At 45.0% G+C, this 12584-nt stretch overlaps 1 protein-coding gene across 1 annotated transcript in view; it reads left to right on the top strand.

Moving 5' to 3' along the window:
- Positions 1-7388: 7388 nt before the first annotated feature.
- The window catches only part of LOC139385075 (abhydrolase domain containing 17C, depalmitoylase), a 29897-nt gene continuing 24701 nt past the window's right edge, over positions 7389-12584 (top strand). Inside the window, exon 1 of the mRNA XM_071130121.1 lies at positions 7389-8259. Within this exon, the coding sequence (XP_070986222.1) occupies positions 7775-8259 (485 nt within the window). The 5' untranslated portion in view covers positions 7389-7774. The remainder of the gene's footprint in view (positions 8260-12584) is intronic.

Below are 12584 nucleotides of genomic sequence, written 5' to 3'. Positions count from 1 at the left end.
GTGCGTCAACGTATACAAACAAGAGGAACGTAGGGCAGAGGAGGAAAGAGAGATGTGTGGGTTGTGCATACCTACCTAGGGATGATGAAGGGCAGATGATGACGAGGCGAGTAGGTACATGACATTCTTGGATGCTTCTCTTTTAACATGTGCGTGACTGTGAGTGACTGGTAGATGCCTAGACTACAGAACACACTAACATGTTATTTGTATGGTGCAAATAGGCATCAGTGGAGGCTGCTGAGGGGAGGACGGCTCATTATGGCATCAAACACATGGAAACCAATTAAGGTGCCACCAACCTCTGATGGGCACATGCCTCCATTTTACAGCTGCATGGGGCTCTACATGGGAATTGAAGTTATGCTAAGAAAAATGATGCTTATCTCGTCTGAATATTAAACAGATCGGTTGGAGCAATCAACACTTTATACACCACTTAATTTCCCAGGCAGCCGAATGGTTTTCTGACAAGTCCCAGGCCACGTCTCTCTGCACTCTGTTAGCTTTAAGCACATTAGTCTATCTGGCCATGTGCTTCATCCTTCTAGCTATGATACATCCAGCCCAGTCTCGACTCCATATGGTTATTACTGATTGTGGCAGTGTGTCCGGGTGCGTGTTTGAGAGAGTACAACTGTGTGTTTGTGTAACGTTGGTGGAGGGATTCTATGATACTGCAGAAACACCACTCCCTACTACAACACACATACACACACACACACACACGAAAAGGATGCAAGTTGCAACCTCTATGGCAGGGGTGTCAAACTCTTTCCATGCAGGGCCTGGTGTCTGCAGGATTGAGGTTTTTCCCTTTCAATGAAGCCTTAGAAAACCAGGTGTGGGGAGTTCCTTACTAATTAATGACCTTAATTCATCAATCAAGTACAAGGGAGGAGCGAAAACCTGCAACCACTCGGCCCTCCGTGGAATGAGTTTGACACCTGTGCTCTATGGTATTCAAATATGCTTTCCCGCTAATTCACATTTCCACTTACCAAGAATACTTGTGTTAAGAATTAACTACAATTCAGGTGAGAGGACAAGACTTGAATGCAACACTTTAACTAGTTGCCTTATACACAAATTCCAAGCAACTCAACAAGCAGCAGCTGTTACTAATTGCCAATCAGCCTCCTCGACTGTTTGCAACATTTTAAGTAGTTGTCTTGACCGCAGCTCCTCAACAAGCATCAGCTGCAGATAATTGCTAATCAGCCTCCACACCTGTCTGCACTCACCTTAATCACCACTACCTCCCTACCTAAACCTGACCAAACTAACATTCCTCCTCTTTGCTCTGTAGTGCATCCATGTAAACTCCATCAGTCTGACAGTAGGTCCACCTACTACAGGTACATCCATGTAAACTCCATCAGTCTGACAGTAGGTCCACTTACTACAGGTACATCCATGTAAACTCCATCAGTCTGACAGTAGGTCCACCTACTACAGGTACATCCATGTAAACTCCATCAGTCTGACAGTAGGTCCACCTACTACAGGTACATCCATGTAAACTCCATCAGTCTGACAGTAGGTCCACCTACTACAGGTACATCTATGTAAACTCAATCAGTCCGCACTGTAGTTCTACCAATCTGTTTTACGGCCTCTGCATACGATACATCATGAATGATCCTATATCTCTGACCCTCTCTCTACACCTGGCATCCACCAAATGCTGCACTGTATTCTACCCCACAATTACAGCACTTAACCTTCACATTGCTTCCACATTCACTGTAATCATGTGCCCCTCCACACTTGGCACATATTTTCTTTCCTTTACACTGAGCAGCTACATGTCCTATTATTTGGCATTTAAAACACTGCAGTGCATATGTGACATTCTCTAACATTGAAACTAAGGAATCCTATCTGTACTTTTCCTGGCAAGACTTTCTCAAACCTCAGCATCACTAATAAGCTTCACTTATTTTACCCCCTTTTCCTACTGATCAACTTTTTGGCCTCAATCTCTCTGTCCCTCTTCACATTTTCTTTAATATCTGTAGCCAGATTTATTTTATTTAACCAGGTAGGCTAGTTGAGATCAAGTTCTCATATACAACTGCGACCTGGCCAAGATAAAGCAAAGCAGTGTGACAAAAACAACAGAGTTAGACATGGGATAGACAAACATACAGTCAATAACACAATAGAATAATCTATATACAGCGTGTGCAAATGTAGAAAGGCAAACAATTACAATTTAGCATTAACACTGGAGTGAAAGATGTGCAGATGATGTGCAAGTAGAGATACTGGGGTGCAAAAGATAAAAAATATATAACAATGTGGGGATGAGGTAGTTGGGTGGGCTATTTACAGATGGGCTGTGTACAGGTACAGTGATCGATAAGCTGCTCTGACATTTGATGCCTATAGTTAGTGAGGGAAATGTAAGTCTCCAGCTTCAATGACTTTTGCAAATCGTTCCAGTCATTGGCAGCAGAGAACTGGAAGGAAAGGCAGCCAAAGGAAGTGTTGGCTTTGGGGATGACCAGAGAAATATACCTGCTGGAGCGCATGCTACGGGTGGGTTTTGCTATGGTTACCAGTGAGCTGAGATAAGGCGGGGCTTTACCTAGCATATACTTTTAGATGACCTGGAGCCAGTGGGTTTGACGACGGATATGTAGCGAGGGCCAGCCAACGAGACCATACAGGTCGCAGTGGTGGGTAGTATATGGGGCTATGGTGACAAAACAGATGGCACTGTGACTAAATCCAGTTTGTTGAGTAGAGTGTTGGAGGCTATTTTGTAAATGACATCGCCGAAGTCGAGGATTGGTAGGATAGTCAGTTTTACGAGGGTATGTAGACGTCTGTATACAGCATGAGTGAAGGAGGCTTTGTTGCGAAATAGGAAGCCGATTCTGGATTTAATTTGTATTGGAGATGCTTAACGTGAGTCTGGAAGGAGAGTTTACAGTTTAACCAGACACCTAGGTATTTGTAGTTGTCCACGTATTCTAAGTCAGAACCGTCCAGAGTAGTGAAGCTAGTCTGGCGGACGGGTCCGGGCAGTGATTGGTTGAAGAGCATGCATTTAGTTTTACTTGCATTTAAGAGCAGTTGGAGGCCACGGAAGGAGTGTTGTATGGCATTGAAGCTCGTTTGGAGGTTTTTTAACACAGTGTCCAAAGAAGGGCCAGATGTATACAGAATGGTGTCGTCTGCGTAGAGGTGGATCAGAGAATCACCAGCCGCAAGAGCGACATCATTGATCTATACAGAGAAAATAGTCGGCCCGAGAATTGAACCCTGTGGCACCCCATAGAGACTGGCAGAGGTCTGGACAACAGGCCCTCCGATTTGACACAATGAACTCTATCAGAGAAGTAGTTGGTGAACCAGGCAAGGTAGTAATTTGAGAAACCAAGGCTGTTGAGTCTGCCGATAAGAATGTGGTGATTGACAGAGTCGAAAGCCTTGGTCAGGTCGATGAAGACGGCTGCACAGTACTGTCTTTTATCGATGGAGGTTATGATATCGTTTAAGTCCTTGAGCGTGGCTGAGGTGCACCCATGACCAGCTCTGAAACCAGACTGCATAGCGGAGAAGGTACGGTAGGATTCAAAACGGTTGGTTATCTGTTTTTTAACTTGGCTTTCAAAGACTTTAGAAAGCCAGGGCAGGATGGATATAGGTCTGTAACAGTTTGGGTCTAGAGTGTCTCCCCCGTTGAAGAGGGGATGACCGCGGCAGCTTTCCAGTCTTTAGGGATCTCAGACGATACGAAAGTGAGGTTGAACAGGTTAGTAATAGGGGTAGCAACCATTGTGGTGGATAATTTAGAAAGAGAGAGTTCAGATTGTCTAGCCCAGCTGATTTGTAAGGGTCCAGATTTTGCAGCTCTTTCAGAACATCAGCCATCTGGATTTGGGTGAAGGAGAAGCAGGGGGCGGCTTGGGCAAGTTGCTGCGGGGGGTGCAGAGCTGTTGGCCAGGGTAGGGGTGGCCAGGTGAAAAGCATGGCCAGCCGTAGAAAAATGCATATTGAAATTCTCAATTATCGTGGATATATCGGTGGTGATCGTGTTTCCTAGCCTCAGTGCAGTGGGCAGCTGGGAGGAGGTGCTCTTATTCTCCATGGACTTTACAGTGTCCCAAAACTTTGAGTTTGTGCTACAGGATGCACATTTCTGTTTGAAAAAGCTAGCCTTTGCTTTCCTGACTGTATATTGGTTCCCGTCTTCCCTGAAAAGCTGCATATTGCGGGGGCTATTTGATGCTAATGCAATACACCAACAGGATGTTTTTGTGCTGGTCTAGGGCAGTCAAGTCAGGAGTGAACCAGGGGCTATATCTGTTCCTGGTTCTAAATTTTTTGAACGGGGCATGCTTATTTAATTAAGATGGTGAGGAAAGCACTTTTAAAGAACAACCAGGCATCCTCTACTGACAGGATGAGTTCAATATCTTCCAGGATATCCGGGACAGGTCGATTAGAATGTCCTGCTCGCTGAAGTGTTTTAGGGAGCATTTGACAGTGATGAGGGGTGGTCGTTTGACTGTGGACCCATTAAGGATGCAGGCAATGAGGCAGTGATCTTTGAGATCCTGGATGTAGACAACAGAGGTGTATTTGGAGGGCAAGTTGGTCAAGATGATATCTATGAGGGTGCCCATGTTAACAGATTTAGGGTTGTACCTGATAGGTTCCTTGATCATTTGTGAGATTGAGGGCATCTAGTTTAGATTGTAGGAGGGCCGGGGTGTTAAGCATATTCCAGTTTAGGTCACCTAACAGTACAAACTCTGAAGAGATTCACATACGGTGTCCAGGGCACAGCTGTGGGGGTCTATAACAAGCTGCAACAGTGAGAGACTTCTGGAAAGAACTGTTTGGGCATAGACGTGGATAGTATGACAGAACTCTTCAGGCTCTCTCTGCAGTAGATTGCAACTCCACCCCTTTTGCATTTCTATCTTAACAGGAAATGTAGTTGGGGATGAAAATGTCAGAATTTTTGGTGGCCTTCCTAAGCCAGGATTCAGACACGGCTAGGACATCAGGGTTGGCTAAAGCAGTAACTAAAACAAACTTAGGGAGGAAACTTCTGATGTTAACATGCATGAAGCAAAGACTTTTACGGTTACAGAAGTCAACAAATGAGACTGACCTGGGGAGTAGGTGTAGTACTGGAGGCTACAGGGCCTGGGTTAACCTCTACATCACCAGAGGAACAGAGGAGTAGGATAAGGGTACGGCTAAAGGCTATAAGAACTGATCGTCTAGTGGTTTGGGAACAGAGAATAAAAGGAGATTTCTGGGCGTGGTGGAATAGATTCAGGGCATAGTGTACAGACAAGGGTATAGTAGGATGTGAGTACACTGGCGATAAACCTCGGCATTGAGTGACGAGAGGTTGCGTGTCTGGGGGCACCAGTTAAGCCAGGTGAGACAAAAGAGCCATCTACAGTAAGTATGTTGAGCGGGACCGGGGGCTCTACAGTGAAATAAAACTAACCGAAACAGCAGCAGACAAGGCATATTGACAGAGAGGCATAAGGCAATCACAGGTATTGGTAGGGAGAGCTAGGACAACAGCTAAATGGAGATGAATGGGCAAAGGGGGTCAGTTAGGTACACACAGGGCCTGAGTTTGACGCCCCAATCGGACGTTTACGTCGGCAGACCAGTCGTGATGGATCGGCGAGGCGCCGTGTTGACAATAAGGGGTCCAGGCCAATTGGTAAGATAGAGACCTCGGTGATGACTCCCCTCAACCTAGCATAAGCGCCAGGTCTTTTAATCTTCTTCCCATTTTCTGAATCTTCTCTTGCTGAGCCTGGCTATCTACCATTTCCAATGAACCAAGCTAATTTAACTTGACCTACCTCTTTCTCTATGGCGTTAGTTGGATAGGGTGTAAGGCCCTGCAGTCTTAACACCATCACCACTCTTGCTTTCTACTTTGGTCCTCTTTATGCTTTCTTTACTAGATGCTTCAATGCTTTCTGTATCAAGATCGCTCTTCCCATGTTGTTATGTGCACCTCTTGGAGGGGGGGGGGGGGGGAACAACACCCTGCTACAACTCAACTCCCCATGGAGTGAAAGATGTATGTGATTGTAGGTGCAGGTAAGGATGGCAGAGAATATTACCATTTACAGAGAATGTATTTCCTTAACACAGTAATGTGGGGGGAAAGGGGCTAGACAGAACCAAAGCAAAGAAAGTAAAAGTTAGAGTCCCCTCTCCTACCTAACCTCCTGGCACGCTAACCAAAATACAGAGGGTGGTCTGCCCAGGTCTTACCTGGTGTGCATAGACAGTAAATACTACAGGTTATGTATGCCTGCAGGCCTCTTGCCTAAACACTCCCAAGGTTCCTTCTTCCCCCCCTGGGAACAAACACAGAATAATTACTAACATAAAGTGAAACATTTCAATAATCAAAAACACTGAGTCCTGTAGGGACTTAAAAAAAACAAAAAAAAACACTAAGCTCTACCTCAGAAGTAGCAGCTACAAAATACCTTCAACATAACTGTCACTGGGGAAACAACCAACACAGAAAATCAAAGAAGCCCTTCTTTTGATAAAGGAACACTGGCTTTTATCCAGCTGGAGAAGGAGTTGGTAATTGAAAACAGCTGTTTCCCCTGACGAGAGAGGGAGGGTTCAGAGCTCCAATCACCGATTGGTCCAACCAATCAGCTGCTTAAAATCCAGGAAGCCTTCCTGAAATACACACACACAAACACATACAAAACAAAACATCCAAAACACAGAAAATGGGGAAGGTAACATATGTCTTTCCACTACTGGCCATTCTGGTCATTGACCATTATCCTCCTGCTCCATAACATAAGAACTGACACCCATATTGTTGCTTCACCAACTTTTTCTCCATTTTGTCCACACTACTCGCTGCCCTTTCCGACCTCGAATCTGTATGTCAGCCTTTAGTGCTGAGCATTAAGCAACATTTGGGGGTGGGTGATCACAACCAAACTGACAGGATGCATATACTGCCACCTATCATTCTCACATGCATTCCATTTTCTCAATGAATATTCTAAACATATTTAAATTTCTGGTCCTTAAACTGTCTGTTTTCTTTTCACAGCAATTTGCATGTTTGTTTCCAACCCAATGGATCGACAACTAATGTGCATTTATTCAGATGCAATTACAGGAAAAGCAACACTCTTTCCATTCAAACTGTGGTTTCAGGCAAACTATTGATGTAGCTAGCATGAACAAAGCTGTTGCATGATTGCATATCCATTAGAGAAAACACTCATATTTCAATAATAGCCTACTATCAAGTAAGTGACTATATAATATGCATATTATTGCTACTACGGTTCTGTCATCAACATGATTTTGACGAAAAAGTGCGAAAGGATATCCGGTTCGACCGGAAATCTTATATTTGGCGTTACTGCTGAAAGATATGGCTGCATACATTGTATTAGCCTGCTAACTCGACGTTTACGTTTGACATAAGCTTAATTATTCGACCAACGTTTTGAAATTGTATGATAACAAGCAAGTTATATCGCTTCTGTAGACACAAAAAAATCGTTAACCATGTTAACGTCTTTCTGAGTTTTGTAAATCACGTTAGCTACCAAGCTATACAAAGGAGAAACCAGTTAGCCAGCTACTAGCCTAGCTAGTACTAGGTGGCTAGCTAGTTTAGCTCCTTACGAAGTGTTTTATTGTTATTTTGTTACCAGATAGATTTTAAAAAAAAAACATAGCTGGATACATTTGCTGGTGTTACAAAGAAAGCGTCTATCGAGCCTCAATGCCCGAACAAGGCCCAAGGATGAATGGTTTTTCCCTCGGCGAACTATGCTGGCTATTCTGTTGCCCGCCCTGTCCCAGTCGCATCGCATCCAAACTAGCCTTTCTCCCTCCCGAACCCACGTACTCCGTACACACCGATGCTAACGGGACGAGTAGCCTGCATCTAACCGAGCGAGCAGACTGGCAGTACTCCCAACGCGAACTGGACGCTGTCGAGGTGTTCAACACCAGAACCAGTCGGGGAAACCGACTGGGTTGCATGTTTGTACGATGCGCACCCAACAGCCGGTACACGTTGCTCTTTTCCCACGGTAACGCAGTGGACCTAGGCCAAATGTGTAGTTTCTACATCGGCCTCGGTTCAAGGATAAACTGCAACGTCTTCTCGTATGATTATTCGGGCTACGGTGTCAGCAGCGGGAAACCGTCAGAAAAGAACCTGTATGCGGACATCGAGGCTGCCTGGCAGGTGCTAAGGAACAAGTGAGTATAGCACTAGCCTATACAGCCAGTGTCAACAAGCTAACATGCAAGCTACATAGCTAGTTGGGTTTATTGTATTGGGCTTTGTTAGTTAGCTAACGTTTGCTAGCTACTGTACTCCATGTCTATGGCCACCCCCCCCCCTCTATATTTGGTTGCTATGACAACCACTATAACATGCCTACACAGCTTTTTTATTTATTTGCCTACACAGCTGAGAGCAGTGCATTAGCTATTCATTTATATGGCTGAGAGGACTGTTAACATTAACATTAGGTTCTGTGCACACGTTTAGGTGGTTGGTAGTTGCATAGTGATTTGTATGCTACTCTAAACATGTCCAGAAGCTTCCATGTTTAAACTTTGATGATCTGTGCAGGCCAGACAACTTCTCTTGAAGCCCACACTGGAACTTTAAACATTAATTATACTTAATCAGGTAAAACCTTCTGAATGAGTCCAAAAACATTGATCTTCCAGAAATCATAAAAACAGTTTTGACTTGTCTCCTCTTTATGCCGAGGATGGAGAGCTTTAGTTATAAACTAGCCATAGCAGATGACACTAGCTTACTAGCCCAGCTATGAGATGCTTATGGCAGGGTCAGGGCAGGACGGACTGCCTGGCGGGCTGTGTCATTTTAGTAGCTAGATTACAGAGAGACAACCGCCAACTCCCAGCTTCCTTTCCTTGTTTACTTGCTCTTTATTCTGACAGGCTGTTAGTTCCTTCAGTTTCAGATAGTGTGACTGTCTGTCACATAACACTTCAATGCAGGCCTATGCCTAGCACAGGAGGCTGGTGGCACCTTAATTGGGGAGGGAGGACAGGCTTGTGGTAAAGGCTGGAGTGGAATCAGTGGAATGGTATCAAACACATGGTTTCCAATATTATAAGCCATTCTCCCCTCAGCAGCCTCCACTGATGTCTAGGTGCTGCCCATGGGACTTAACTCCCAAATTAAGTAGGAAGTAAAGGAGGCCTGGTGCAACTCTGCTGCAGGCTCCTTTTCAGTTCCACATTCAATATTCAAGACAACGACAGTGGTTGGATAAAGTAGAAACTTCTAGGCAGCCATGTTGCTAGTCTTAATGAATATCCACCAGAAAAGAGACAAAACGGTTATTTTGTTCCTCTGCCTATTCCCCAAAAGTGTGCATGGATGAAAAGTAATGGAAAGTAATGTACTGGTGTAAGGGCTATGATGGAAACTCCCTCCAGCCAAATGCTTTGTCATTTACCACGTTTCTAGACACAGTTTTTCTGCAAGTAAAGTCCTACCGTATAAAACAAAATCAGGACAGCTGTTATGGACACAGGAAGTTTTGGTACAATTTTGATAAATGCCACATTTGTTCGCTCGACATGGTTTGATCTTTTTGTCCGTAAAATTAGTTATGCGAGAAATGGCAGTAGAAGTGCTGATATATTGTTATAATAACAATATCGAAGTGACGCGATTATATGGTGTGTGTGGTCTTCCCGCTACAACTCGGGGAAACCATGCAGTGGATTAGGCTGCAGATGAACTTCACAGGCTGGTGAAAGTGCCAGTGATCAGGTTGATGCTGTTTTCCAATAAATATCAAGAGTCTTCTAGGAACATGGTTGACGCTTAACTGCCGTTGACAAAAAATATTCTCGCTCTTGTCCATAATCTCATCATGTAGGTTAGCCTACCCGCACGGCCCACCCGCACGGCCTACCTGCACTGTGAGTGGTTGGCTAGAGAGCGGTTGGCTAGAGCACATGTGCCAAGACCAGAGTAGACACATTTACTATTTAACTCAACAGTTTTCCTGACAACTATTATTTGGTGCAAAAATTACATTTTGTGTGCACTGTCATCAGCAAAAAGTCAGTTTGGTGGCTCACCACTGGCGGGGAAGATGTGCATATTTTTTTCATGTGGAGTTTTGAATATTCGCATGGAAACCTAGCTAGAGAGGGGGATAGAACGAGTCCACACTTCAGGTAGAAGGAGCAAGTGAGAAAATAAATTGTCTAATGAATAGTATGTTGGAAACTGGGAACCTCTCCTACCATAACTGGACCACTCACACCAGTGTTATTTATGAAGGAAACAACAACACCAGGAGACGGTGTGAAAGGTTGAGCAGTAAAGCAGTGTCTTAAACTTTTCTCAGCTCTTAAGGTTTCACTACTGGCTCCTTTCGCATTGGGATAGGGTCAAGGCCAGGGATCAGTTTGGCTGGCTCCTTTCACATTGGGATAGGGTCACGGCCAGAGATCAGTTTGACTGGCTCCTTTCACATTGGGATAGGGTCAAGGCCCGGGATCAGTTTGGCTGGCTCCTTTCACATTGGGATAGGGTCAAGGCCAGGGATCAGTTTGGCTGGCTCCTTTCACATTGGGATAGGGTCAAGGCCAGGGATCAGTTTGGTTGGCTCCTTTCACATTGGGATAGGGTCAAGGCCAGGGATCAGTTTGGCTGGCTCCTTTCACATTGGGATAGGGTCAAGGCCAGGGATCAGTTTGGCTGGCTCCTTTCACATTGGGATAGGGTCAAGGCCAGGGATCAGTTTGGCTGGCTCCTTTCACATTAGGCTTTTGTGTCGAAAAACCCCCTTGATATGCAACTTTTCAGGGAAGTTAGGAACCAATATACACAGGCAGTTAGGAAAGCTAAGGCCATGCGTTCCACCTGGCTACCCCTACCCCAGTCAACAGCCCTGCACCCCCCCCACAGCAACTCGCCCAAACCTCCCCAATTTCTCCTTCACCCAAATCCAGATAGCTGATGTTCTGAAAGAGCTGCAAAATCTGGACCCCTACAAATCAGCTGGGCAAGACAATCTGGACCCTCTCTTTCTAAAATTATCTGCTGAAATTGTTGCAACTCCTATTACTAGCTTGTTCAACCTCTTGTTCGTATCGTCTGAGATTCCCAAAGATTGGAAAGCTGCCGGTCATATTCAAAGAGGGAGACACTCTAGACCCACATTGCTACAGACCTATATCCATCCTATCCTGCCTTTCTAAGGTCTTCGAAAGCCAAGTTAACAAACAGATTACCGACCGTTTCGAATCCCACTTCGAATCCCACCTCAGCCATGCTCAAGGTCCTAAACGATATCATAACCACCATCGATAAGAGACAATACTTTGCAGCCGTATTCATCGACCTGGCCAAGGCTTTCGACTCTGTCAATCACCACATTCTTATCAACAGACTCAACAGCCTTGGTTTCTCAAATGACTGCTTCGCCTGGTTCACCAACTACTTCTCTGATAGAGTTCAGTGTGTCAAATCGGAGGGCCTGTTGTCCAGACCTCTGCCAGTCTCTATGGGGTGCCACAGGGTTCAATTCTCGAGCTGACTCTCTTCTCTGTATAGATCAATGATGTCGCTCTTGCTGTTGGTGATTCTCTGATCCACCTCTACGCAGACAACACCATTCTGTATACCTCTGGCCTTTCTTTGGACACTGTGTTAACAAGCCTCCAGACAAGCTTCGCACCTGACCACCCGTCCAGCATCACTACTCTGGACGGTTCTGACTTAGAATATGTGGACAACTACAAATACCTAGGTGTCTGACTAGACTGTAAACTCCTTCCAGACTCACATTAAGCATCTCCAATCCAAAATTAAATCTAGAATCGGCTTCCTATTTCGCAACAAAGCATCCTTCACTCATGCTGCCAAACATACCCTCGTAAATCTGACCATCCTACCGATCCTCGACTTTGGCGATATCATTTACAAAATAGCCTCCAACACTCTACTCAACAAACTGGATGCAGTCTATCACAGTGCCATCCGTTTTGTCACCAAAGCCCCATATACTACCCACCACTGCGACCTGTACGCTCTTGTTGGCTGGCCCTCGCTTCATACTCGTCGCCAAAACCACTGGCTCCAGGTCATCTACAAGTCTTTGCTAGGTATAGCGACGCCTTATCTCAGCTCACTTTTCACGATAGCAGCACCTACCCGTAGCATGCGCTCCAGCAGGTATATTTCACTGGTCACCCCCAAAGCCAGTTCCTCCTTTGGCCACCTTTACTTCCAGTTCTCTGCTGCCAATGACTGGAACAAACTGCAAAAATCACTAAAGCTGGAGACTCATATCTCCCTCACTAACTTTAAGCACCAGCTGTCAGAGCAGCGCACAGATCACTGCACCTGTACATAGCCCATCTGTAAATAGCCCATCCGACTACCTCGTCCCCATACTGTATTTATATATTTTTTTAGCTCCTAGTAGAAAAGCCTTTCAATTCAAACTGTGATCCTTATTAGGTCGAGGAATAACCATTTTGCATTCTACTATTACAACTTTCAAGAGTAAGTTGAATCC

The sequence above is a fragment of the Oncorhynchus clarkii genome, chromosome 26 (assembly GCF_045791955.1).
Source record: "Oncorhynchus clarkii lewisi isolate Uvic-CL-2024 chromosome 26, UVic_Ocla_1.0, whole genome shotgun sequence".
In the NCBI taxonomy this organism is placed as follows: Eukaryota; Metazoa; Chordata; class Actinopteri; order Salmoniformes; family Salmonidae; genus Oncorhynchus; species Oncorhynchus clarkii.
The sequence above is the reverse complement of the archived record's forward strand: the minus strand, read 5'-3'. Positions and strand labels throughout refer to the sequence as shown.